The sequence below is a fragment of the Gadus chalcogrammus genome, chromosome 2 (genome assembly GCF_026213295.1).
Source record: "Gadus chalcogrammus isolate NIFS_2021 chromosome 2, NIFS_Gcha_1.0, whole genome shotgun sequence".
Classification (NCBI taxonomy): Eukaryota; Metazoa; Chordata; class Actinopteri; order Gadiformes; family Gadidae; genus Gadus; species Gadus chalcogrammus.
This window is the reverse complement of record NC_079413.1, coordinates 1245907-1273802: the sequence shown is the minus strand read 5'-3', so window position 1 is coordinate 1273802 and position 27896 is coordinate 1245907. Positions and strand designations below refer to the sequence as shown.

Genomic DNA, 27896 nt, shown 5'->3' with positions numbered 1-27896 from the left:
CTAGTGGGCAACGTCACATATAACGTATAACATATAACACATCATAACATATGAAATAACAGGCTGTTTTATTCTTGTTAAATAGAAAGATGAGCTTTTCGATGATTACATTGCTTTTGATTGAAGCATCGGCTAATTAACTTAATACAAAAAAACGACCCTAGTTTATTATAATGCTTCTATACATATTCAACATTAAATATATCCTAAGCCTGTTAATCAATTAACAAATACAATACACTTAAAAAATAGTACATCCATTGGAATATAATCTTTAAAAAAATATATCTTTGCGAAATCAAACATTTAAGTGTCTCCCGTCACACACTTAGTTTGCTTTGTTTGTTGTTCTGTAGATCTGCATTGCCTTTATCAAAATAAGCTTTGTCCCAGAAATAAGCCAATTACCGATACAACCACGTCTAAAAGCCCTTGGTTGTTTTGTATTAATGACGAAGCCACCAGCAAAATAATATCAAAAGTTTTGCGTGTAGCGAATATTATATCTTTGCCAGAGCTTATCTTGCTATTGCTTCCTTGCTATTGCAGGACTATTTAGTTGACAGGCTTACTAGGTCTGGTGTCTTTAACTGAGCAGTCAACATGAGTGATACATCACAAAAATGCAACTGCTTCACTGTGTGAAATCTTCCAACAATAAATTGGTCATTGTTTTGTGGACCCAAAGAGCCACGTTATAGAGAGGTTCATCTGTATATTAGTCAAGCAGTGATATCTATCATAGGATCATTAGCTGGATCCTCCTACTACACACGACTGTTGGCACACAACAGGTGAGGGGAAGGATTGAGGGTGATGCCCAGAACTGGGGTCAGATCCAGGTCGTCCTCCGATACCCCGGGTGGAGGAGTGAAATGGAAGTGTTGAAGCAGCATGGCGAAGAAGAGGAAGAGCTCCATCCTGGCTAGACTCTCACCGACACACGCCCTGCGACCTGACACAGGGAACAGGGTCAAACCTCGAGATCATCCGCACAGTATTTGATAAAACACAGAAGAAGGGATACAGTATATATATTAATAGAGCTAGCAAACCTGCAGAGAAAGGCATGAAGGCATCTCTCTTGACGAACTTCCCATCCTCATCCAGGAAGTGGGAAGGATTAAAGCTGAGTGGACTCTCCCATTCTGTCTCATCCCACAACACAGACGTTAGGAGAGGATACACCACAGTGCCCTGTAGAGAAAGGACAATTCAGGAAGTTATGAAGCTATTTATTAAGATATTTTTATATGATATAGCCGTGGGTGTGGCTATTCCGTTGAGTCAGACCTTCTTAATGAAGTAGCCTTGGAAGGTGACGTCTTGGCTGGTGATGTGAGGGAGTGACATGGGAACGATGTTGGTAAATCTCTGGATTTCATGGATGACAGCATCAATGTAGGGCAGGTTCTTCCTGTCCTCTAACTTGACCTGCCGACTCCCTATCATGCTGCTCAGTTCCTCCTGGACCTTGACTGGATGTTAAAAATAAGCAGAACATCAGGAATATACATCAGGAATATATAACCCCAAATGAATTAGGGTTATTTGCATCCAAAAACTGATCTGCATTGTCAGACTTGAAATGGGGTATTGGCAAAAATTGACAAATTTAAGCCGTCATTCTGTAAGTCAATCTTGAACAGCTGTCAAAACCTTTTGTTGAGTTTGACTTTAAACAAGTTGAACATCTATACGTAGGCTTGATAATTGTTGCAATAAAATGCAGAACATTAAGAGTATTCAATAGGCTATTAGTCAGACAAACAATGTATATTTGCAATCTGCTGGTCAGAAGCATAAGTTCTTAAAGTCACTGTGTGTTAAATTAAGCCCCTCCTTGTAAATAGGTGGGACCTCTTTCAGAATAAAAAAAACGAAATGACAGTGTTCTTTCCGCTCCAAATGACAACTGTGTGATTCAAACGAGCGGTGAGTAGAGATAGCGAATGCCTGAAAAACAAATATAGCCCCGCCCCTAAATTAAAAGAAAATAGGTCTATTATAAGTGAAGTAAAATACATCTGGTCAGCTGGTGGGCAGGGACTAGCTCAAATACCTAGTTAGAATATTCTTCACAGTTTTTATATCGTCACTTCCTTACCCTGGATTTTTGGGTACTTGGCCATGATCAGAAGACCCCATCTTAATGTTGTTGCAGTTGTATCAGTTCCAGCATTAAACAAATTGGCAATAGATACATTAAGGTTCATATTGGTGTAGTAACTGTTCTTATTTCCAGATTCCTGCATTTGGAAAAAAAAGTGGTAGAAGTGACATGAGAAGAGTATAGATGGGAAAAAGGTATTGGTCCGATGAAGACTAGATACACAGAATGATACTGTTATGTTCTTGTTGAATACATTGTATATCGTTTAAGTGCATTGACAATTTCATGAGAAGATGAAAGATTTAAATCTTGCATATAACGACAGTTTGAGCACAAGGCGACATACCTCTAGAGTCTGCTGGCGAATCAGGAATGCGTCCACAAAACCCCTGCACACCTCAGGGACAAGGGTGTGTTTGAGACATTGGGTCATCTTGCTTATGTCTGCTTGATTTTGAACTGCATTCTTGATGACCCTGCGGCTGCTAAACCACTTGCCCAACCACGGCAACGCGTTGTATATCTACAATGAAACGGAGTCAGTAAAAGCGATGTCCTGTATGTCAGTTGCTAGTAATTCCAATGGAAAAATAAACCGCACCTGTACTGAAGGGGATCCTGTCAGTCGAATGGTCTCGTTGGCTCTGTTTACCATACTTGTAAACTTTGGGTCATCATATTCAAATCTACTGCCATAGATAATGGCGCTGATTATATTGGACACCGCATAGTTCATTGATTTTGTAGTATCAAAAGCTTTTCCTGTAACATGAAGGGATGATTTATTATTCTTCCTATATCAAAAGTGACAACAAATAACTGAGGAAATGTGACACATACCTTTATATTGCTCCATAACCTCAATGAGGTACTGGCATTCTTCTGTAATTTTCTCTTCACTTAATTTCTTGCCCATCCCAAAGTCTCTCAAAGTGGTCAATGCAAAACGTCTCATTTCTTTCCATGTCTCTCCATTAGCAAACAAAATGCCTGGTTCAAATAAAATGTTACGGCTTTAAATACTATAAGTAGATGTTTAATTGAGTTAACACTCGTTCGATAAATATTAAATAGCTTAATTTATTCACCATGTCCTCCCGTAGTTTCGTCTACGATTTTGAAAACCTCTCTGTCTCCAAATTCATCTGCATTGTTGACCAGGGCTTGTTTGACAGTCTTGTATCCCGCCAGAACCACCACTTTCTTCGGTCCAAAATACACTGTGAATACATTTCCATATTTCTTGGAAAACTGATAAAAGAAACACACAAAGTAGTTTTAAATACAGTGAATGAGGAAGGAAAGTGTATAAATATCGGATAGATACTATTGAAAATAAAGTATTGTTATGCTTGATATAGTCAGTCCTATAGACCTGGGAAGTCTGGTTCCCCTCCACTTCATTAATAAAACAAGGTAGGTTCATAACCTTTGACGAGGAAAGAGCTTATTTAAGGACTTTACTTTCACAACTAATAAATACATCAATTGCTGAGAAAATTGTATTTATAACGTCCCTCCTCTCACTTGTTTCCATGATCTGAACTGATTTGTAACAGTTCGCCCCCAATAAGTTTGCAACAAGTTTGCATACAAACCAAGCTTTCTTGGGGAAAAAAACATAATTGTAAATTTCATAGGCACAACACATCCGCAAGCTATGGGTCTCTGAGTGACCGCATGACTGCCCAGGCCTATAGGGCGATCAAATGACCACACCATTTATAAACAAAGAAAAACAACAGGAGCCTCACCTCCCAGAGGGTGATGTGTGGTTTCATAAAGTCCATGCTCAAAAGGTTCCCGATCAGGGGCAGTGGTCTGGGCCCAGGGGGATCCTTACCCTGGCCCTGATTCCTGGAGGAGAAGAAGAAGAGGACCAGCAGACCTACAAGAGCCCCCAACAGGGGGACTGAAGCGGACGAATCGAAAAGATCTGGTAGAGCCATGATCTTAGACTAATATAATCTTCAGCTACCGAAGTACAAGTATAAAAGTACAGTAACCGCCCAATCTTCGTTTTGGAAGTAAAGTCCTACTGATGGATGTGGCAGCGTGTTTGCACATTTTGTAGTAGCCTGTGCAAGGGAAAACGCCCCGCCCTAGTGGTCACACATTAAAATGTCATTGCAATTTGAGTCTGTTAATAATTACCGTTTCTCAAGGACTCTGTATTGAACTGTGTACAGAATAAATCCCTGTCTTCAGTAGAGAGCACAGCTTCTCTGCACAACAAACAATTATGGGATGTAATTAAATTATGGCAATTTAGGTATCATCAGTTGCCATCTGTAGTTGTAGCCTTTTATTAAACGTAAAAATAATCTGGGAGAGGTCCAAAAACATTTCCGAAGACTTAGGCAGTAAAACATGGCATGTAGCCCACTTGTGGTAAAGTTTAAAGATAAGATAAGTTTAATTATGAAAGGTTGTGTGAACCAGGTTCTCCAAATCTTCACTGTATCAAAAGTCATCTAAAGTCTTGAAATGAATATGTATACATATTTTTAAACATGGCATGTAGCCTACTTGTGGTAAGTTTATAGATAAGATAAGTGTAATTATGAAAGGTTGTGTGAACGAGGTTCTCCAAATCTTCACTGTATCAAAAGTAATCTAAAGTCTTACAATTAATATGTAGACCTATGTTTTCCCCTTTATAGCTAAAAATGCTCAATAAATCAGTTCAAATCAGAATAAATAGAGTTTCTTATACTGTTGAACGCACACTAGGAGAGCTTCGTTAAAGTAGGAAATCCTAACATCGCGTGTGTCATGGTTCCCAAACAAGGAGATATGTGCATCGATGAGGTTTTAAATCTAATAGATATAAAAACTACAATAAGCTCTGGTAGAGTGTGGTTAAAGGACACCCTGCTCAACCTAGTTATGACAAGCAGCTGTTGATCCATCTTCTTTGTTTAGCTCCCGCCATATGGTTTAGACTCAACAGTTCCTCCAAGACTAAGTTAACGCAAATAGATCAATCAACATACTAAAGTCCATGCTCAAAAGGTTCCCGATCAGGGGCAGTGGTCTGGGCCCAGGGGGATCCCTACCCTGGCCCTGATTCCTGGAGGAGGAGAAGAAGAAGAGGACCAGCAGACCTACAAGATACGCGTAGGTTGATTGTTATATCATAACGGGTGACGTTTCTCGTGACTTATTCGAGTTTAGACGGCTATGTAGAACCTGCCCCTGTCACACTGGTTCCTTAGAATCCAACTATATTGCGTTGGATGTTCCACCTCTGTGCCTTTCGCCTTCATAGTTAGTGTGTGTTCTAGACTCGACGGTTCGATTATAATAAGTCACCCGCCACAGGAAGTAGACAGCGTTAATTATTTTTAGCGAGTTAGATCTCTCAAAATCAAAGCAAAGATTATTGCGTTAATTTGACAGCACTTATATCTATCTCTCTCTCTCTCTCTCTGTATATGTGAACCTTTGGTGATATTTATGCTATATGTGTGGTGTATAATTATGTTTCTTTAAACATAGAATACAATTTTCACTATTTAGGAGACCGATCTATTCGGTTATTTCATGGGTTGATCTGGAAAACGTTCAGCCTTAACAAAACCTAGCACAACATTTATCTAAACGAAAACGGTATGCAATGATCACCCTGTTGTAGCTTAATTTCCTGTGTATGCGTTTCAAAATGACAAGGCAAACATTTCAGTTGACTTCTTACCTACAAGACTCAATTTGCCTATGGGCTATATAAGGTATCTTATTGGGCTTATCATTATTGCGGATCATTGTGATTGTGATGTGATATTAAAATTTGTATATGTGGAGTAGAGGGCAGTTGAAAAGTTGGTAACATTTAACAATTAGGGTAGGACATGTACTAATGTTAATTAAGGTTTTAATGTATACATTATTTAACATGGCTAGGGTAAGCCCCCTCTTTAATGGGGTTCAAATATATATAAATATATACCTTACCATTAGTTAACTGTTCAGTAATTGTTTATTAATGCCTATTACTGCAAACTAATCTTAATTTATGGTTTATTATTGTAACTTTATTGTAAAATACTGCCATAAAGATTATGAAAGTGTCACACATTTACACTTTGGAAAACTTAAGTGAGTTTTTAAACAATTTTTTTTTAAACTATTATAAGTATGGCATTCAAAGAATCAATAACTTTAATATATCATTCATGAAAGTGTCAGTTTTAAAAAGAAAAACAGGAATCTGCCGACCTGACAGAAGCCAGTGACTTTTAACACAAACGCAGTCAAACCTTGGCAAAGTTCCCATTTGTGTCAAAGTTTACAGGTAAAGATAAACAGATTATGAAATACGGTGGGTTTTAACCCAGTTTACTAAATCATTACTATATCAAGAGGCATATCATGCCCCTTACTTATGCCAACCAACATTTGCATTTTTTAAAAAAAATAAATAGCAACCCGAAAGGGTATCATCGTGTTATATATCCCCCCCCCCCCCCCAACAATCCTGTATTATGTGTCAGAGATCTAAGTTGTTGCATAGTAAGCCACACAATCATTAACTTTCTGCCTCGACCCGTCTGTGAGCACACAACTGGTGGGGGGAAGGACTGAGTGTGAGGCCCCATGTTGGAGTCAGATCGAGATCCTCCTCCGTCACTCCAGGTGGAGGAGTGAAACGGAAGCGTTGAAGGAGGGTGGTGAAGAAGAGCAAGAGCTCCATCCTGGCCAGACTCTCACCAACACACGCCCTGCGACCTGACACAGGGAACAGGGTCACAACCCTGGAGGTCATCTGCACAATATTCGGTAGAACACCGAAGAAGGGACACAGGGTCTGTTGATGGAGCTAGCGAACCTGCAGAGAAAGGCAGGAAGGCATCTCTCTTGACGAACTTCCCATCCTCATCCAGGAAGTGGGAAGGATTAAAGCTGAGTGGACTCTCCCATTCTGTCTCATCCCACAACACAGACGTCAGGAGAGGATACACTACGGTGCCCTGTAGAGAAAGGACCATTCAGGAAGTTATGAAGCTATTTATTAAGGTCTTACAATATTATGTCTGGTGGCTATTCCATTGAGTCAGACCTGCTTAATGAAGTAGCCTTGGAAGGTGACGTCTTGGCTGGTGGTGTGAGGGAGCGACATGGGAAGGATGTTGGCCAGTCTCTGGGTCTCATGGATGACAGCATCAGTGTAGGGGAGGTTCTTCCTGTCCTCTACCTTGACCTGCCGACTCCCTATCATGCTGCTCAGCTCCTCCAGTACCTGGTCTGGAAAATACACCAAAAACGAGTTCGGAAAAAATTAACAATGCTGTGATATAATTGATGATGAAGCGAGATCTGGCCCAAGATGTGGTTGACTGCTTGTTCAATCCAAAATTTGAGGAAGGAGATAGGTACCAAAGTTTGTAGAGAATAATCAAGAGAGAAAGAAAGAAAGAATAAAACCTGCACTCACCTAATTAAGAAAATCCAAATAGATTTGTTAATTATACCTGTGCTGAAGGGGATCCAACAATTTGAATGTTCCCATTGGATCTATTGACCATAGCTTTAAACTCTGGGTCATAATATTCAAACCTACTTCCATACATAATGGCACAGATTATATTGGAGACGGCACAGTTCATGGATTTTTGCACGTCAAAAGCTTTTCCTGTGACATAAAGGATGATTTGTGATAATCGAATTACAACAGTGACAATCAATAACTGAGGATCTGTAATACTTTTCTTTATGTTGCTCCAACACCTCCATGAGCTGTTCGCATTCTTCAATGATTTTCTCTTCACTCATGTTCTTGCCCATCCCAAACTCTCTCAAGGTTGTCAGAGTAAAACATATCATCTCTCTCCATGACTCTCCATTAGCAAACAAAATGCCTAGAACAAATGGGACATTTTCTTACTTTTTGCTTTTCATAATAATGCTGTGAGTTTTATGTGGTACTAACGTAATAATTTGTATGCATTAGCATACCATTTTCTTTAGAAACTGTATGCATTAATGGGGTTAACTCTCTGTCTCCAAATGCATCTGCATGGTTGACCAGGGCATGTTTGTCTTGTATCCAGCCAGGACCACCACCTTCTTTGTTCGTAAATACACTGTGAATACATCTCCATATTTCTTGGAAAGCTGATAGCAGAAAGACATGCAGTACCAATCATTATCAAGTATCAATCAATCAATAATCAAATGGATAACATATCAATAATCAAATGGATAACAAGTCTTCCAGGAAGAGACCATGGACCGAATAAAAACAGTAGTGGCCTCACCTCCCAGAGGGTGATGTGTGGTTTCATAAAGTCCATGCTCAAAAGGTTCCCGATCAGGGGCAGTGGTCTGGGCCCAGGGGGATCCTTACCCTGGCCCTGATTCCTGGAGGAGAAGAAGAAGAGGACCAGCAGACCTACAAGAGCCCCCAACAGGGGGACTGAAGCAGACGAATGGAGAAGTTCTAGAAGCACCATGATCGTCAACAAATAACGAAGTTAGGCAAGTGGGTTTACAGGTTTAGTGACTGCATTCTTTATGAAGTAGAAGTAACCTCAGGCTTGGGACTGATTATGTAGAAGCAAGCAAATGTTTAAGTGCAGGGGGAAGAGGGGAAAGTTTACCATCATTTATTAACATTTAAATTGTACAAGTCAATGTACAATCAGGTCAATGTTTAATCTCTTGTCCCTGCCACCCGCCTGGTTCATTCAAAGTTTTATCCTGTTGAACTCGCTGAATTGAACGTTCAAAAAAGGAAAAAATGAGCAGCAGTAATTCAATAAATAATTGTATTTATTGTTAGCTTGTAACCCAGTCATTTAAAATTATTACTGTCTGCGTTTCTGAGCCTGATAGCTTAAGGAAGGGCATCGCCTCCTTGAAAGTAGTTCTCAGCTGGGTCTAGGTCTAGTTATTACGAGGGTCTATGTAGATTAGTCTGTTATAATCCTACAGGGGGCATCTGTTCACAGTGAGTAAACTAACAATGGTTAGTTTGCATTGTTGTTCGGGGGAACATCAAAACAAAGGGAGGAAATCAGATATTTTTGACATAGTTAATAATTAATCCAACAGTCAATGAGACACAAACTGCTAAGGTTTCAACCACACACACACACACACACACACACACACACACACACACACACACACACACACACACACACACACACACACACACACACAACCTCTTGCAGGCAGACTCAGAATCTTGAGCCCATTTATTAGGGAACAGGTGTTATCGGGATTCCATCACTGCATTCCCAGAATCCTGCATTGTGAAAGTCTTCCCTTTTTTTTTTTAAATGTAGAATGGCATTTTATTCTACATACAAAACAACCATAGTATTTTTCAGGAGTCCACGACCACCCTGCCCGTTTTGACACACAAAAGCCATTTGACACTTCTGGGATGAGCCAATGATTCATCTGTTTGGAAGGTTTTGTTGGAGACAAACAAAGAATCTTCAGGCAACAGATGTGACAGCTGTGACTGCTCTCTCTCTCTCCTTCGTCTGCTGGGTCCTCTGTGTTTGCCTACCTGCTACAGGTAGCCAGTGGGCGGGGCTGAGAGGCTTGTCAGCTGATGAGGTGCACCTGTGCAGGTCTGCCACGCAGGCTTTAGCCAGTCTCTCTCTCTTTCCACAGAGGCAGTTGGGCTTGGGTTCTGTTTAGGGTGGTTCCTTAAGGTTTTGGACCTTTGGATTGGTTCCATGTTTTGTTTTATGTTAACACTATTCAACATCCCCACAGCACACTTTCCACTGCCCATATACATAGGCTAGTCGAAATAATTGTGTGTTTGGTCAGTAGTTCAGTTGGTTGGTCACATATGTTGGTTTGCTGTTCAGGTTTGGTTTGTTGCATTTTGTTCGGGTATTTCCAACATGGTAAAGATGGTTTGTTGTTCCCAGTATTTGTTTTGTCTGTCTGGGTAAGTTTCCTCCGTTCTGGCTCGGTCGGTCCTTGTGATTTTGGTACTGGTTTTCTGTCCAAACCATATAATCGCACATTTTCTAATCTTCCATACACTACACTAATCCCTTTACAGATTTCATGATACTTACTTTATTCTAATAAATAACTTTATCCCTTATCATGTGTGGATCCCGATCTTTGCTCTGACCCGAGCCTCGTCTTAATGCAGCCAAGGAGATGGAAGAGCGTTATGAATAATTATTAGATGATTGTGTTGTACAATGAAAGACAGTAAAGATTCAATATGAATGGCAAAATAAGGATGGGATTTTATTTGAACAATAAAATATGTGTTGGGCAAATTATAGAGAGGCTGAGATTATAGATTTCATATTCAAAAGGCGAAGGGGTGAAAAAATGTAAGAAATATATTTAAGAAATATAGGCCTACTCAAAGCCCAAATCATTGATATCATACCCTATCCAATAATAAAGACATTTGAATTTGAATGGTAACAATTCGGTTAAATCCTCGTCCTCGTTTTGAACGTCTCACTCATGGCCAATCAGTGTGTTCTTTCTGATTAGCTCTTAATTGAGATCACCTGTCACGCACCTCTTTATTAAAGGTGAACACAATGAGTTTGGTTTACTTTTCGCATCGGCCTGTGTTAATCGAGGTTGAGTTTAGTGAGGGTTGAAACTTTTCGATATAGATTGCAGATCACAATTCTCACTTTATACAAACTGAAAGTATGCGTTGTTGCGTGTTTGTTTTTGTGGGCATTTGACTGAACAGCCCAGACAAATATTGCTACCAACATGGCACTTCGAAACAGACCACCGCAGTGAGTAAAAGTTATTTTCCTTTATTAATTGTTGACGTTTTTGGGCTGTCTCCTCAGACACAAGCCATCAGTATCCCTGCTCTTTGCACCTTGACATGCATGTCGCCGCTGTTTGTTAACCTAGCTTTGCTGATTTGTATCTTGTGATGTGTGTGTTTTTCTTAACAGGTGTTAGATGACTGACAAGATCTATGGGGGGGCCCCCTTTGGGCCCCCCCATACCAACTTAGTCTTCAAAGGAATCTAGTGCCATGGGACTCCAGTGTCTTCAAAACATCCTCGGAATACATGTGTATGAATGGTCCACCGAAGGGTTGATCTGGAAGCCACCACGGTCCACGCAGTAATCTGCTGTGTGGGCCGTAGTGGCTTCCAGAGCCATCTTTCGGTCTTGGTCAGGATTTTCTACAGTTGCCCTTCAATGTAGCAGGCTACGGGTTTCTGAAGAAGCCTGCTTTGCGTAGCATTGGAGTACAAATATTGTGCAAAATGCTCATGTAATTGCACTAGCACTAGTAACCTGTAGATTAGCTTAGTTTAACGTCATTCCGTGCTGTCTCTGTCAAATGTGTGGCTTACTTTAAGTCCACAAGGCCCTCTGGTAAACCACGTTGGAACACCCCTGGACAAGGTGATTAGTCACTGGGTGTGTGCTAAAGTTTTGTTCCATTTTTCACTAGTTGGTTAAGGTTTGGTAGAATTGTTTGGATGCTAGCGACGTGATGGCGTATGTACAAGGGCCTACCGAGGCCAGGCCACAGTTGCGACGGCCACGGCCAGATGGCCTAGTGTGAGTGCAACCTTGATTGCATTTGTATACTGTTTACCATTGGATGTTTATGCAATTTGGCTTAATTCATCCGCAGTAAAGCTGCATTTGACTATTCCAGGGTCTTTTTGTACAGGCTTTCAATTGACCATGTTGACTAGTTTTTTTTTTTTTTCACCCTTGCTTACAATCCAACGGTTGTGACCACTTATGCAACTGGGCTGTGAACCTTGCAATTCTAGTTGCATATTTGTACACGCAAGCTTGTCCATTTCTATCGCCATCACTAACACTAGCTTCAGAATTTCCTTGTAGGCCATTAGCTGACTTGTGTATTGGAGCGATGATTTGGGTATTTTAAGATGCTTGAAAACCTAAAATAAAGCAAAATGCGTGTCTGGTGTGCAAGAGCCAATTTGTTGGCTTGCAGTAGTCGAGGAGTTGCCCTAGGTCGTAAGCCATCTGGAGGTTGTGGCAATGGAGGCTTGTGGTAGATCTGCCATCCAAGAAAGGTTAATTCTTCTGAAGCATGATTAATAGTTTAGTAAATTGAATCTATTCATATAGAACTATAAAATCCAAGACTGCAGCCAGTAACTTGGATCGCAATTTGTGGAAAGTATTAGTCTTCATTTGTAACAGAATAATTAACATAACTGGGTTTCTTCCATTTTCTAACTAGGGGGACTTGACTGGTGAGTCTACTGGATTAATCAGTAGCGGTACTTTGCCCAACAGATTTGATGGCATGACTACAGGGTGACATAGGCAATTATTCCCTGCCTATCAAAAGAGACTTCTAAAACATATCTGCTAGAACAGTTCCTATACTTTTTGTATAATTTGGTCATGCTGCAAATTTACTTTTTGTAGTTGCTCCATATTTAGTTCTTTGACAGCCTCACCTGCTAGAACAGTCTATTCAAATCAGCTAAATATAATGAACTAAATTAATAGCCATGAAATGTTGTCACTCATACTAATGGCAAATACCCTCTTTCAGTTGGTGGTTCAACACTGATGTCTCTCTAGGCTTGAGGGAGAGCTCACAAGTAAATTACACAAATGTCCTGGAGCAATTGGGAATACACTTTTATTTAGTCTACCTGACCAGGGACATCTTTGAACTATAGGTCACCTAACCCAAACTTTTCACTCTTGTTAGGTTGTCCTTTTCTCTTGTTTTAACCCGAAAGGGCTGACATATCAACATTTCAGGTATTCTGTTTGGATAATGTGCAAAACTTGTGGCTTCACTAATAAAAAAAATTAACAAATGTATTTTTCTTAATGTGGTTAAACTATTTAAATATTTCTGCTCAATTTGTGGTCAATGAAACTAAGAATTTTTTTAATTTGATAAAACACAACTATGCGTTAAAGGTATTTGCTTTGGGCATCTTTTGATATTTTTAGAATCTAGCTCCATTGCCGTTAGAAATGGTGTCTCAGTACTGCAAAGTGCTTCCACAAGTTTAAAAAAGAATGGGCAGAAAAGGCACTGCCAACTAAATCTATTTAACATGGGTAGAAAGTTTCCATGGAAGCTCTTGGCTGCTGGTTCCCAACACAGCTCCACTGTTAGCCTGTGACCTTGCGTTTAACTTTTTTCGACTTTTGGTGACTTTCACAATGGCTTGGAATCGCGCGCTTCTCAGATTTTTTTAATATTTTATACATTTTAAGATATTCTACTTTTAAAATACTATATTTTTTTTAACATGGGAGTCAATGACTGTTTAAGACGTAACTGAATAAATTGTCAACCGTTTATCTTCCTTCAAACCATGTTACAAATCTACACACTTGTATCTTCAATAATATCGAAACGGAATTTTGATATCATTTCAACTTTCTTCAGAATCACTTTTAGTTTCATACCGGCTTCGTTTTCAGCTGTTTTTTATTGAAGACACCTGCCCTTTCTGACAGCTACTTCACTTGATTTAGGCCCCGTTTACACAAAGGGAAAACGCAGATATTTCCACGTGGTTTGGCCTCTCATTTACACGAACGCAGTTTTTATCACAAAACGATCATTTCTAAAAACTCCGGCCAAAGTGGAGATTTCTGAAAACGCCGGTTATGTGTTGTGTCAACGGGGAGAAACAGAGTTTTAGGTTCTGAAGCGTCACATTATGCGCCAGGAAATGCTTGGCGTCATACGCCCTATGTTTACAGTTTGTTTGTTACAGGAAGACGCTCGTGTTATTCGTTGTTGATTCTGAGGATTCTGCTTGGCTTTCATGGCTTTATCCTTCCCCCTACACTGCCGCCCATAGGTTTGGCATGATTATAATGGCGCTCAACGGCACAATGTTATTTTGGAAAACGTAGGGGGGGAAATATTTGTTTCTATAAATACCCTGCTATGTATAAACGTGGCCTTAAGCTATTTAATGTTTCTTTATGTCGTAATCTATGTGGCTTTGTTAAAAAATATTTTTAACCTCACTTTGCACTGCAGCACTCACCATGTTCTGCAGGAAATGCATTTTCTAGTTTCATATTGGTTTTACGCAATCAAGTTGATGGAAGCAGGATTGGATGTTAACAGCGAACACAAAAAAAGTATTATTAATAATATGTTCAGTGTTTCAGTCCTGCTATATATTATTATGAATAATATATTCAGTGATTCTGAGCTGCTATATTTTATTATTATCGATAATATATTCAGTGATTCGGTGCTGTTGCTTTGGTCTGAGACACCACGCCCCCTCATTTGAATATACCACCTGGAAATGTGGCATGAAATGAATGTTGTCCTTAAAAAGTATTTATTTCCATACATTAACTTATTTATTTCATAGCCATATTTATCTATTTAATTACATTTGAGTCAAATGGCATTCCATATAATTCATCACATAAAAATGTCTAAACAACCAATCAGTTCACTTTATAATGTATTGTAGAGTGGTGAAGTTTGAATGGGGTTGTAGTAGCTGAGAATGGCCTTTGGGGGGCAGGCAGGACACTTACTAAAATTAATACACTTGAATTTCGGTAGCATAATGTACATTGTATAATATATTAACGAAATGTGGATATGTTTATTATTTTTATTTAACTAAGTGTTTCATTGATCGTCCTTGTAGAATTTTCCTTTTGGTGCAATCAGAAAATACACTACACACACCAAAATACAAATTTAAAGCCAAACATTGTTATTAATTTCTGTCCAAATATGAATCCGGATATTGTTGAACATTTGATTAATCTTGTTGTCTGAACTGTTCATGTTCATGGCCCCGTGTCCTCCTGTCGCTCCACCGTCCGCCCGTCTGCTCTCGTCCAGCCAGGCCTGCTGTCCGTCTGTCTGGCCCAGAGACGGACAGACGGAGTGTTAGCAGATGTTTGCTGGCTTGTAAACGTGAGTCTGGTCATCGTTGGGACAACAACCAGCACCGCGGTTCAGCAATGTTCCAAACAGTCTTGTGACTAAAGTGAAGACACGTTCATAGTGGCCGCGGGTTCAAATCCCTCTGATGAAACAATCAGCAAGTCTGAATGCAATCCTGTTTAGCAAGTGTCACAAACGAAGATTGATGCCCTTGGTGTTTGCTGTTTGTGCACTGGAAGATATCATGAGAAAAGCCAATATGTTCCAATGATTAAAGTTACATGAAACTTTCTGTAGTTATGTTGGCAATAAAAATCATTAAAATGAATAATTTGTTGCCACTCAACACACACTCATAGAAAAAAAGAAACGTCAACTTTTTGTAGGCCTATTATGAAATATAATATTTTTTTCTCTCAAGATAGTTCACCATCGTATCAAAAATAACTAAAAAGGCCCCTGTCTCTGACAAAAAAGGAATAATACACAATTATAACGGGAGTGTATTTATATCAAATTCACATTCTAATATGATATATTAAAATGGTGTACAATTATATCCTAAGGTCGCGGGGAGACTTTCCTCGCTCGTCTTCTGGAGTATATCACCGGCGACCCGTCGCTCCTGTACAGTCCGGTCCTGGAGCGCAGAGCCTGCCGCAGCTCGGGCCGGGAGGACGCCACCGGACCGGAGCGGGGGCGCGCCACCTGTACCGGCTTCGGGGGCGGAGGAGAGAACTTGCGGGTCTGGAGGTCGTCGACGAACCCCTCCACGCCGTCAAACCTCGCGGTGAGACCGGCCAGCTCGTTCTTAAGAGAGTTGAACTGATTGTAGAGGTCAGCGAGGGCTTCAGAGAGGGGCTGGATCCTTCAAAAGGAAAATATATAATTACAATATGTTAAATTGCACTTAAAAATAATACTTAGCATCGTGTAGCATCTTATCTTTGCTGTAAAGCTATCTTTGTTGTATACGGGAATGGGTTGACCTAGTGATCGTTAGTGCTGCTTGGCACTTGGTTCTATGAACCTTACTGTACCGCAAGTGATATATTGTTGTTTTTCTTTCTTCTGACAAATGTACTTATTGTAAGTCACTTTGGATAAAAGCACCTTCTAAATGCCCTGAATGTAAATGTTAAATAAGTTTTGTGTTTGAAATAGCAAACACAAAAACCTTGTTTGGGTGTATTTTGAATGTGAACACGATTTTCAGGCTATGTGGGCCTACTTAACGACATCCAGCAGTTCAAATCAGTGAGTAAATATGAGAGTGATTATCACATGTTTTCAGCCAGACGCCGTTACATGACCCATGTCGTTCACACCGTACACTGCGGTCGATTCCCGCCTACCTGCTGTAGTCAGGGAGCAGAGAGACGTGGTCGTTGGCCAGCGAGTCCTTCACCTGGGTAATGATGGCAAACTTCCAGTTGTCCAACACCTGGGTCAGGTTGGAACAGGTCTTCTCATGGCGGTGTTCTGCCAGAACAACGTGAAATGTATTCTTTCAAATCTGGATGCTTTTTAATTTATGCATACAAATTAATTTGTACAGGAAATCTCAGTAGGTAGAGCGGGTTGGCTGGTAACCGGAAGGTTGATAGTTGATACGCGGCTCCTCCTCGCCGAGTGTCGAGGTGTTCCTGAGCGAACACTGCTTCTGATCACCCTAACTGCTCCTGACGAGCTGGCTGTCGCCTTGCGTGTGTGTGAATGTGTGCGTGAATGTTAAGAATATTGTACAGTGCTTTGAGCGGCCGCTGGTTAGAAAAAGTGCTGCAAATGCAGTCCATTTATGATTTCATTTTTTACAATGGTTTAAACTTATAATCTAAAATAGTGCTTTTTGCTTCTAACCTTCATGTTCCATGATGGTCTTCTGTTTCCACTTCTGAGCCCCGCACACAGAGAGCATGCAGAACAGAGCCAGCACTCTCCCCATCCTGGAGACAAAACAAACTCATAACTCATAATTACAGTAAACCGTTCCATTCTGGTGCTGTGTTGTTCCTTCGTTGAGAGATCACAGATGTTGTGGCAACGATCACTATTGTTTGACAAAGATTTGATCGATCTTTACAATTTAAATGATTAGTACTTAGTCCATCCCACAGGTCTTGATAACTAAACTCAGTAAAACAACATAAATTAAATTAAATTAATTAATTTTGAACCAAGACTCAAAGTCGAAGAGGATTCAATATCCAAAATGACCTTACCTGTCTGGGAGGTTGGCGAAAATGCTTTTGTTTAGGGCCCGATCAGCTTGACTGGTGTGCATTAATCCTTCAGCAAAGACACTTGTTAGAACCGTGAACCTGACCAGCATTTATATAACCTCCTCCCCCCCCGCCCCCTTCGGCGTCACCGAGAGCTGCACGCCCATGCGTGTGTGTGTTCACATCACCACACTCACACATACTACACGTGCATTTGTGACGCATACGTATAACGCCAAAGTTTCACACGTGTACACCAGAGAGACGTAAAAACACACACACACACACACACAGTCACACACACACACACACACACACATACACACACACACACACACACACGCGTAGAACCCCATGCCAGGTGGAACCCAGGCCACCCACACATGTAGAAGCCTATGCCAGGTCAAAACCTAGCTATGCAGAGCCATAGTGATGCCATCCACCTCTCTCCAAAGCCAAGGTGAAGCGACATGCACCCGACTCCTAGCCACAGTTGGTGGGGATCGGTGGTCCTCTTGTCCCCTGGTATCTGGGGCAGGCGGTGGTCCTCTTGTCCCCTGGTATCTGGGGCAGGCGGTGGTCCTCTTGTCCCCTGGTATCTGGGGCAGGCGGTGGTCCTCTTGACCCCTGGGAGCTGGGGCAGGTCCCGGGCCCTCGCACCCCGCTGGGCTCTGCCAGGGCAGGCGTCCAGAGGAGGTGTTTGATGTAGCGGCGCGGGACTGCCTCTGCTCCAGCGCAGCATTCCTCCCTCCCTCCGTAATAGAGTCTGCTCGGCATATGGCCTTCGACCGGCCCGCACGCTGAGCGGTTCCAACGTCGGGACGGGGTCACGACCTTGTGGAGATCCGTTTCCTCCCGGACGCCTGCGACCCAGAGACGGCCTCGTTGAGAGACCGCCCGCGGGGACGATGTCTGCCTGCAGGACGATAACCAGACTCCTTATATCAACGATTAATCCTGGGATTAGGTGTTGTCGTCGGTGTGTTATCATGGGCTGTTCATCAATGGGTTTCGTAGTTAAAAGGAGAACGCAATTAGAAAGACATAAGCAAAACAATCTGTATCCATGGTGGCAAACATCTGAATTCAAACTGAGGACAGATTGTCTCGTGAGCATTCCACTGTGTCTGTTGTGTGTTTGTGTGTGTCTGTTGTTTGTCTGTGTGTGTCTGTTGTGTGTTTGTGTGTGTCTGTTGTGTGTTTGTGGGGCGGGGAGGGGCTCCATGTCCCTGTTTTTAATAGAAAGGAATATCCTGAGCAACATCAGAATTGTCTTTTGCAATATAGTTGGGCATATTTTCCTAATGCATCGAGCAGCGACGTGGACACGGGCCGGCTAATGGATTTCCCTGACAGAGCCACTGCATGGGACGTTTTGGAATAGAAAAACAAATGGGTCTAAACTTTAACAAATAAATAAAACCGCAATTCTTAAAGGAAACACACCATGGGATCAGCGCCAAACCATTTGGCCGTAAAGGGCAGTTCCGGTTTCGAACCCGATTACGATTATCGACCACTGTGGTGCAGGTCCTACCGAGATACGTTTTTTCACTTAACCCCCGACAGCTTCGGCTCAGAGGGAAAGAGTGACATCAGAAGACATGACGGGCCAGGTATATATCCTGGCCCATCGCACTCTCTGTCTCTGGCTCTTGCTCTGGCTCTCCCTCTCTAGCTCTCGCTATCGTTCTCTGTCTCGTTCTCTTTCTCTCATGCGCTCGCGCACGCTCTCTCTCTCTCCCTCTCGTTCTCTCTCTCTCTCCTTCTTTCCCTCTCCCTCTCCCTCTCTCTCTCTCTCTCTCCCTCTCGTTCTCTCTCTCTCTCTCCCTCTTTCCCTCTCTCTCTCTCTCTCTCTCTCTCTCTCTCTCTCTCTCTCTCTCTCTCTCTCTCTCTCTCTCTCTCTCTCTCTCTCTCTCTCTCTCTCTCTCTCTCTCTCTGTTTTTCTCATAGTTGTAATGGATATACCAGAAGACAATATATTTTAATGATGTTATCTGAATGTTGAAGGAGAAGGATAAGAGCAGTACCAAATAATAAAAAGCAGTAGTTAAACTAGTAGTACCTGGTGTGGTGTATTGTAACATTAATGGACCTGGACCAAAAATTGACCGTTTTATATCTACCTTCCTACTTACTTCTGGCTGACTGATGTCATAAGGATGTGCTGGCATATCGCGTTGGGTTGACGTCAGGTCTCTTTCACACTGTTTTACCCATCGCATTCTCTCTCTCTCTCTCTCTCTCTCTCTCTCTCTCTCTCTCTCTTTCTGGTCTCTCTCTCTCTCTCAATTTCTGGTCTCTCTCTCTCTCCCTCTCTCTCCCTTTCTGGTCTCTCTCTCTCTCTTTCTGGTCTCTCTCTCTCTCCCTCTCTCTCCCTCTCTCTCTCTCTCTCTCTCTCTCTCTCTCTCTCTCTCTCTCTCTCTCTCTCTCTCTATCTCTCTCGCTCTCTCTCTGTCTCCCTCTCCCCCTCTCTCTCTCTCTCTCTCTCTCTCTCTCTCTCGACCATATAATCCCTGCACTGTGACTCTCACATGATGGTGGAACCCTGATCCCCCCCCCCCCCCCCAACCAGGGGCTACTCACGCCCCTCACAACGACCCGCTCACATGCTCTGCCCTACACAGTTCGGCGAATCGTCTTCATGAGGTGTCAGTGTGTGTGTGTGTGTGTGGGTGTGTGTGTGTGTGTTCTCGCCGTAGATCGATTCACTCAGACCCTCTCAGAGGGACAGGCCGGTCTCTCTGTCTCCTGGGACGATGAGTGGATTCTGGGCCTCCAGACGTCCGTTCTGGCCCTGGTCCAGGGGGGACGCGACCCAGAATGAGAGCAGCCCTCTCATCCCCAAGGTAAGGAGCAGCACAGTCCGCGCAGAAGCCTTTGTTTCTTTATTAAGTGTGTCTGTGTCTTTGATCCAAAGGGACGTAAGGCCAACCTTCTGGTGTTAACATTATCGTTTCAATGAGCAACATGTGTCGATTATGAGCGGACAGCCTTTGGCCTCTTGCTCTCAGTACCCGTGTAGGGTGCATGTAGGCTGCTGTCGTTGGAGGCGAGAAACCTGAACCTCTTTAGCTGGGCTTCAAACACCCTAACCACGACACTGGCCTGCTCCTCCACTCGCCAGCTAATGTCTACCGAGCTGAGTGGTGACTAGAGGGGCCGGAACAGGGCCTGAACAGGGCTTCTGCGTCAAAATGGAGAGCTCACCACCAAGACATCCCGTGATGCAATGGGATTGCATCATGCACCTCTCAAAATGGAGGGCTCACCACCAAAACATCCCGTGATGCAATGGGATTGCATCATGGGTTGTTTTTGTCGGTGAGCTCTGCATTTTGAGAGTACTCAAGGGATTGATAGATTAATGATAAGTCGTAAATCATCATCAATACAACGCAATCGAGGAATGACGAACGCCGTGGCGGTGTGTTTCGAACACAACAATGTTTTCCAACTCATAACAAACCTTCAAATCCCCCTATGCTTCCAAAATGGGGACAGCCCTGCAACGTGACCTCACAACGCAGGCAGTCGCTGTGTCGCGTTGTATAAAAGCGTCTGCTAAACACCCTATGTGTGAACGTTATTGACCGTAGGAGGGCCAGGCGGCCGTCGGGGAGCCTCCGTACGGCCCCGTCGGCGACGCAGAGCCCCGGTACGACGGCAGCGGGGAGAACCAGGGCTCCAGCCAGAGCGACCCCAAGACCTTCACGCCCCGCCGCCGTCGCCACCGCCACCAGCGCACCACCGGCTACTCCTTCGGCGACCACTGCCTGAAGCTGCTGGTGTTCTCCAGCAACCTGCTGTTCTCCGTGCTGGGCATGGCGGTGCTCTGCCTGGGGCTGTGGGGCCTCATCACCAAGGAGTCCTTCGCCCAGGAGCGCATCGGCAGCATCGGCACCGACCCCATGCTGGCGTTCGTGGCGCTCGGCTCGCTGCTGGGCGCCCTGTGCCTGTCGGGCTGCGTGGGCGCGCTGCGGGAGAACGGCTGCCTGCTGAGGTGCTTCTCGGCCGCCGTGCTGGCGCTGATCGCCGCCCAGGTGCTGGCCGCCATCGCGGCCTTCAGCCTGCAGGGGGAGGTGGAGGGCTACCTGCGCTCCGGCCTGCTCGTCGCCATGGCGCGTTACCAGGACGACCTGGACCTCAGGTTCATCGTGGACGAGATCCAGACCGGCCTGGAGTGCTGCGGCGCCGACGACTACCGCGACTGGGAGGTCAACATGTGAGTGGGACGGGGCGACTGGGAGGGGCTGGGAGGACTGGGAGGACTGGGAGGGGCTGGGAGGGACTGGGAGGGGCTGGGTGGACTGGGAGGACTGGGAGGGACTGGGAGGTCAACATGTGAGTGGGACGGGGGGACTGGGAGGGGCTGGGAGGACTGGGAGGGACTGGGAGGTCAACATTTGAGTAGGACTGGGAGGACAGGGAGGGACTGGGAGGGACTGGGAGAGACTGGGAGGGACTGGGAGAGCCTGGGGGGTCCACATGTGAGTGGGAGGACTGGGAGGTCAACATGTGAGCCCTAACTATCTGTGTTGTATGCGGGGGATGGGTTAACCTAGTGATTGTTAGTCCTTGGCACTTGGTTCTATTATCATCCTTACTGTACCGACAGCCATATATTGTTGTTTCTCCCCCCCCCCCCCCCCCCCACAGATATTACAACTGCTCGGCCCCGGGGGTGCTGGCCTGCGGGGTCCCGGCCACCTGCTGCGTGGCCCCCCTGGAGAACGGCACGGTATGGAACTCCCAGTGCGGCGTGGGGGCCCAGGCGCTGGACTTGTTCTCGGCCCAGAGCGTGGTCTTCCTGGGGGGCTGCCTGGGGGGCACGGCCCGCTGGGTGGAGCGCCACTCGGCTGCCATCGGCGTGGCGGGCGTCGTGGTGCTGGGGGTCCAGATCCTCACGCTGTCGGCCGCCGCGCGCCTCCTGGACACCATCCAGTGGCACAAGGCCTACAGCCGGGGGCTCCCCCGCTGAGGAGGGGGAGGGGGGAGGGGGAGGAGGGGGACCGAGAGGAGGAGGGGGAGGAGGAGGAGGGGGAGGAGGGGGAGGGGGGGAGGAGGAGGAGGGGGAGGGGTAGGAGGAGGGGGGGAGGAGGGAGAGGAGGAGTGGGGGGGGAGGAGAGGAGGGAAGGAGGGGGAGGAGGAGGGGGAGGAGGGGAGGAGGGGGAGGGGAGGAGGGGGGGAGGGGGAGGAGGAGGGGGAGGAGGAGGTGGGGGACCGTGAGGAAGAGGGGGAGGAGAGGAGGGGGAGGAGGAGGAGGGGGATGGACATGAAGGTGACAGAGTTCATGATGGAGATGAAGAGGAAGAGGTCAAATACTGATGATGATGATGATGATGTCCCTTGCAGACTGACTGCCTTTGGGCCAGAGCTGCACCAATAAACCTGGTTTGAGTGACACCTCACTATCTCTGTTTGTTTGGACGGCTGACATCATCCAACTGACCTCATACTGTGAGCACGGCTCAGCATGCAGCATGTGTGGGCTCCAAGGTATTGGTTTAATGTGTCATGAATCAAAGTCCCATTGTTAATTCAGGTTTGTTTCATTTAAATGGTTTGTGATCACCTGCCTTATTTTGGAAAAGGGAAAGGCGACATGTTTTTTTGTGATGGTGCTGTCTTCAAATCGACCGTGTATCCGAGAAGGCAAAAGATAAGATAAACAGAATCAGAATCAGAGTTATTTTTATTACATCTTATTGTACAAGTACACAGCAGTAGAATTCTAGGGTAGAAGTACCCTCGAATTCAGTAGAAGGCTGATTGTTCTCAGCAACATTACAAGATAAAGTAATTAAAGAGAAGTAAAAATAACATGTAAAAATAAGTAGCATCAATAGATGACAATAATTAATACTAATAATAAAAAAAGTAAGTAATAAAAAGTAGAGAAACTAAAACTGCGGTAATAATAAGTAAAAGTAATGAGGTGTAGTAAAGTGTTCAAGTGGTAAATAGTAAGGTGGTAAGAGAACATACACAGGCTTAACGTTGAGTTGCAAATAATGACATGAGTTTTGGATAAAAGCTGACCCTCACTTTATGAATTTCTTCAACCAAAACACTCTGTGGAATTTTCCCTGTTAAACTTACGCATTCCTCCAAATTACCGATGCCTGAAGGCCAGTGGCCTCGGCCAGGCTCCCTGTAAAAGCTACAGCCAAGTCCGAAAGAAATCCACGGTTTAACACCGACTGGAAGGCTTTCAGACGGCAGATTGAACATCGGTAGGAAGCAATTTACACCTGAAAACGATGTTTTTGCATGCGTTTATTTGTGTTTTTTGTGTGTCTGTGTGTGTGTGTGTGTGTGTGTGTGCGTGTGTGTCTGAGTGAGTGTATGTCTGTGTGTTGTGTGTGTCTGTGTTTTAAACACATTTTACAAAAGCTTTAAATAACACAAATGACTCAGCGCAGCATTCAATGAATCATATGAATCAACAGATTCATGCAACACAAATCCAATGTTAAATACACTCTGCATGTGAACTATCGAACCATTATGCAGAACCAGATATTAAATATAGGCCTCTGTGCTGTCATATTTAATTTCCTAAAGCCCTCACAGATAGCTGCTCACAGGCTGTGTTCCAGCACAGCTGTTAGGGTGTGTGTGTGTGTGTGTGTGTGTGTGTGTGTGTGTGTGTGTGTGTGTGTGTGTGTGTGTGTCTGTGTGTCTGTGTGTGGGAGGGGGTGGGAGTGTGTTGAATGGATGACTCTTATATACTCCCACAGCTTTGAGGAGATGAAGACCTACTTCATGAACGTCCTCTTAGCTTGTGCAGATCAACTCATCTCTTTTCCTTAATTGTATTTTATTACCTTTACAATTACAGCAAGAGATTTACACCGCCACTTTGAGCCAAACCTGGGCTATATATATATATATATATATATAGGAGATCATCATACAAATCCAAAGATGTTTATGTTGTCTATATTGTCAACGTTTGCTGCTCTTTCTGAATGTCCCTGAATGTGACGGTAATAAAGTGTCTTATCTTATCTTATCTGATCGTATACTCTTTCTAATCAAACAGATGATTGACAGGTGACCCCAGAATTGTCCAGTCCTCAGCGCTCTCTAATTCAGCTCATGTATTCGGTGCAAATCCGCCACTGCCTGGAATCATTTGACTAAGAGTTTACTGCAGTATCTCTCCTCCCTAATCTAATTCAGTATCTTCACATGGATTTCTGCAAAATCAAAACCTACAGGTGCTTAGATACGCACCCACGCTCATACGTAGGCTATTACAATAATCATGCATGCGCGCACGCAAACACACACACACACACACACACACACACACACACACACACACACACACACACACACACACACACACACACACACACACACACACACACACACACACACACACACACACACACACACACGTTTACACATACACACTCTCACCCAAACGCATACAGACACACACTAAATAAATAATAGGAATTAAATATTGGAGATTGCATAAATGCAGATGTGTAAATCTTAGATTTCCATTGTTATTTGTACGTTTTCCATCGTGAATGATGTTTCGTCTTGGAGGAACCAAAAGCCAAGTGATTTCAGCAGGTATCCGACACACGGCGGTAAATCTCATAATAGATGCTCAATGGAAAAAACGTGTTTGGCAGGTTTCCATTGGCTTGCTGCCGGATCTGTGTCAGAGTACGTGCGGAGCGCGGTTGACTCTGGCTTCGGTTTGAGTTGTGCAGGAGTAGATCGGATCACAATCCGACAGAACAGCCACAAGAGCTTTGTTCTACATGAAATGAGGCCATTTATCTATCAGCAAGTCAATACAGAAATAGACTTGCATATTGTACTGATATTGCCTCTAACAGCCAGGCAGATATATAGTTATTGGGTTGGGCTATGAAGATTAATAAAACTTTATCTTTGATTCCACAAAGTATGAAACCTGTTGGTAAGTATGCCCATGATGCATTCTATGATGATATGTCCTTATCATATGAAGAGGCCTGCGTGAACTACCTGCACAACAACGCCCTCTAGCGGAAGCCGGCACAAACAACAAGCACTCCTATCTGACCAATAGGGAGGTAGTGCGGATGTACGGTCAGCCAATTGAAGCAAAGCGGTGGGCGGTGCTTAGGGTTCAGAGGTTACCTTTTGAGCTGCACACATTTCACCCACATGTGATTGTAAATACATCGGATTTAAAGTCATAACAATGGGAAAGAAGCGACGTGGAAAGGCTCACGATGGGGCGGATCCGCCCGGGAAGCCCCGACCTTCTAAGAGGTAATTTTAGAAAAAAAAAAGAGCCGGATTCTGATCCTCTTTTGATCAGAGTCAGGCTAACGTGGCTAACTTCCCATGTTTACGAAGCGAAACGTACAGTGTGTTAGTGTTACTTTGTCGAGTACCATGGACCCGTCCACCCTGTAGACCAACGCCATGCCTCCTCTCTGTCCCCTCTCTGTCTCCATCTCGTCTCTGTCCGCCATGTCTCCTCTCTGTCCCGCCATGTCCCTCCGTGTGGTCTCAGTGGTGAGGAGAAGCCAGTCGGGACCCCCGCTGGGGACCAGGACGACCACTTCAACCAGATCCCCTTCCGGCTCCGCGAGATCATCAAGAGCAAGGAGTTGATGAAGAAGGGGAAACCGAAAGCTAAGATAATTAAAGGTAACTAAGGGGTATTCAGAAGCATATGTCCTATGGCTATCTTAAATGGGGACAGTAATTATTATTGATTTAATGTGTTGCGTGTCACAGTCACATAACTGCTCACAGTCACCGTCCACCCAGCTAAGGAGGTAGAGCGGGTTGACTGGTAATCGGGAGGTTGCTAGTTCGATCCCGGCTCCTCCTAGCGTTGTGTTGAGGTGCCCTTGAGCAAGACACCTCACCCTAACTGTTCCTGACGAGCTGGCTGTCGCCTTGCATGGTTGACACCGCCGTTGTGTGTGAATGGCTGAATTTTAGGCAATGTGTGGCCAGGCAGCCACTGGTTAGAAAAGCGCTATAAAAATGCAGTCTATTTACCATTTAACTCTTTTCCTTACAGCTGCCATTCCCTTAGCCACGACGGAGGAATCTCTAATCGAAGAGATCGCTGTCCCGCACTTCAAGAGGAAGAAGGATGAGAGTAAGAAGGCGTACCTAAGCCGCATGAACACAGAGACAGACCACGTCATGTTCCTCACCAAGAACCAGGTGGAGAGGAAACCAGAGCTGGAGGAGGAGACGAAGGAGAAGCCCGAAGCCAAGGTCAAGTCTGAGAAGAAGATGGAGTGAGTAACGTCTGCTGTCTGAGAAAAAAAAAAAAAAAAAAGCATAATAGTGACTTGTTGATCCTAACTCCATAGCCCGTCAAAGGTGTGTGTGCGTATGTGTGTTGTGTGTTGGATTGGATCATTACTGTAACCCTGTTTTAATATGTTCACTTACTATAGGGTTTCGGTTATGCTCTCACTTAGGATGTATCGTTCGTTTGGGGATGAATGCGACAATATATAATTGTGAAGTTAATTATGAAGTTGAATGCTGCCTGGTTCAAAGCTTGTTTTTAAGTGTGTGTGTGTGTGTGTGTGTGTGTGTGTGTGTGTGTGTGTGTGTGTGTGTGTGTGTGTGTGTGTGTGTGTGTGTGTGTGTGTGTGTGTGTGTGTGTGTGTGTGTGTATTCTCACCATGTACTCAACCCTCCCCTGTATTTTTCAAGGTACAATCAATCCCGATTGAACCGACTGCATCAGAAGAAACTCAACCGACAGGAGAAGGAGATGGAGAAGAACATGTTCATAGGTATTACTGGGGTTTGTGTTTTAACTCAGACCATCGTGAGCGCGGCGTGTTCTTACTAAACGGGCGGCATGTGTCTCAGGAGCCAGAGCGTGTTGTCCGGTTACGGTAACCGGGAGGTTGCTAGTTTAATCCCCGGCTCCTCGAGTGTCGAGGTGTCCCTGAGCAGGACGCCTCACCCTGACTGCTCCTGAAGAGCTGACTGTCACCCTGCGTGGTCGAAGTGAATGTGTGTATGAATGTATGTTAGACAATATTGTAAATTGTAAACTTTGAGTGGACACTGGTTAAAAAAGCGCCCTATAAATAGTCTGTTTACCATTTACTAAGCAGTCTCCCCCGTCGCCCCCGTCTCTTCTCCAGACAAGGTGAAGTTCGGGGAGGTTGCAATGGAACCCCCCACGTTCACCGCCCAACCCCGGAAGGCCCCAGCAGCCAAGGTAAGCACATGGTTGTGATGTAGTCACTCACTCACTCACACGCACGCACGCACGCGCACGTACGTTGCGTACATTGCGTACAGCACCTTTTTTATACCAAGCAGGTAGCTGTTGTGCATCTCACTCTAGTCTACCTGCGGGTAGACAATGGTTTGATGTGTTGGCTGGGAGCCGACCCCAGAAACGTTCCCCCCTACTGATCCCTCCCCCCCCCCCTCCCCCAGAACGCGGTTTCCAAGGGTCTGCTGCTGAACTCGCTGCTGGGCCACGATGTGGTGTCCACCGTCTCGCCCTCCATGGCCCGGAAGAGGATCATGGAGGAGGAGCGCGTCCGCGTAGTGGAGGCGTACCGCCACCTCAAGAGGCAGAAGCAGCGCAAGCAGGAGCTCAGGGACGCCTCGCTAAAGACCCTGAAGAACCTGTAACCTAGACACACACACACACACACACACACACACACACACACACACACACACA

General features: G+C 44.4%; 3 protein-coding genes and 1 pseudogene across 3 annotated transcripts in view; 2 read left to right on the top strand and 2 right to left on the bottom strand.

Moving 5' to 3' along the window:
• Positions 1–35: 35 nt before the first annotated feature.
• On the bottom strand, positions 36–4194 carry LOC130405222 (cytochrome P450 2K1-like). Its single transcript, XM_056610261.1, has 9 exons — positions 3868–4194; positions 3202–3364; positions 2954–3103; positions 2715–2875; positions 2460–2636; positions 2108–2249; positions 1294–1478; positions 1056–1197; positions 36–955 (listed from the first exon to the last, which is right to left on the bottom strand). Exons 1-9 carry the CDS (start codon positions 4060–4062, stop codon positions 768–770), a joined length of 1503 nt encoding a protein of 500 aa, XP_056466236.1. The 5' UTR covers positions 4063–4194; the 3' UTR covers positions 36–767.
• Positions 4195–6623: 2429 nt separating this feature from the next.
• Positions 6624–8565, bottom strand: LOC130403752 (cytochrome P450 2K4-like; annotated as a pseudogene).
• Positions 8566–19864: 11299 nt separating this feature from the next.
• LOC130403750 (tetraspanin-10-like) lies at positions 19865–22175 on the top strand. Its single transcript, XM_056608188.1, has 3 exons — positions 19865–20043; positions 20794–21419; positions 21854–22175. Exons 1-3 carry the CDS (start codon positions 19954–19956, stop codon positions 22173–22175), a joined length of 1038 nt encoding a protein of 345 aa, XP_056464163.1. The 5' UTR covers positions 19865–19953.
• Positions 22176–25300: 3125 nt separating this feature from the next.
• ccdc137 (coiled-coil domain containing 137) overlaps positions 25301–27896 on the top strand; it is a 3285-nt gene continuing 689 nt past the window's right edge. The window contains exons 1-6 of the mRNA XM_056610869.1: positions 25301–25480; positions 25728–25864; positions 26247–26472; positions 26900–26982; positions 27343–27419; positions 27644–27896. The exon at positions 27644–27896 is cut by the window's right edge and continues 689 nt beyond it. Coding sequence (XP_056466844.1) covers positions 25410–25480; positions 25728–25864; positions 26247–26472; positions 26900–26982; positions 27343–27419; positions 27644–27844 — 795 coding nt within the window. The 5' untranslated portion in view covers positions 25301–25409 and the 3' untranslated portion in view covers positions 27845–27896. The remainder of the gene's footprint in view (positions 25481–25727; positions 25865–26246; positions 26473–26899; positions 26983–27342; positions 27420–27643) is intronic.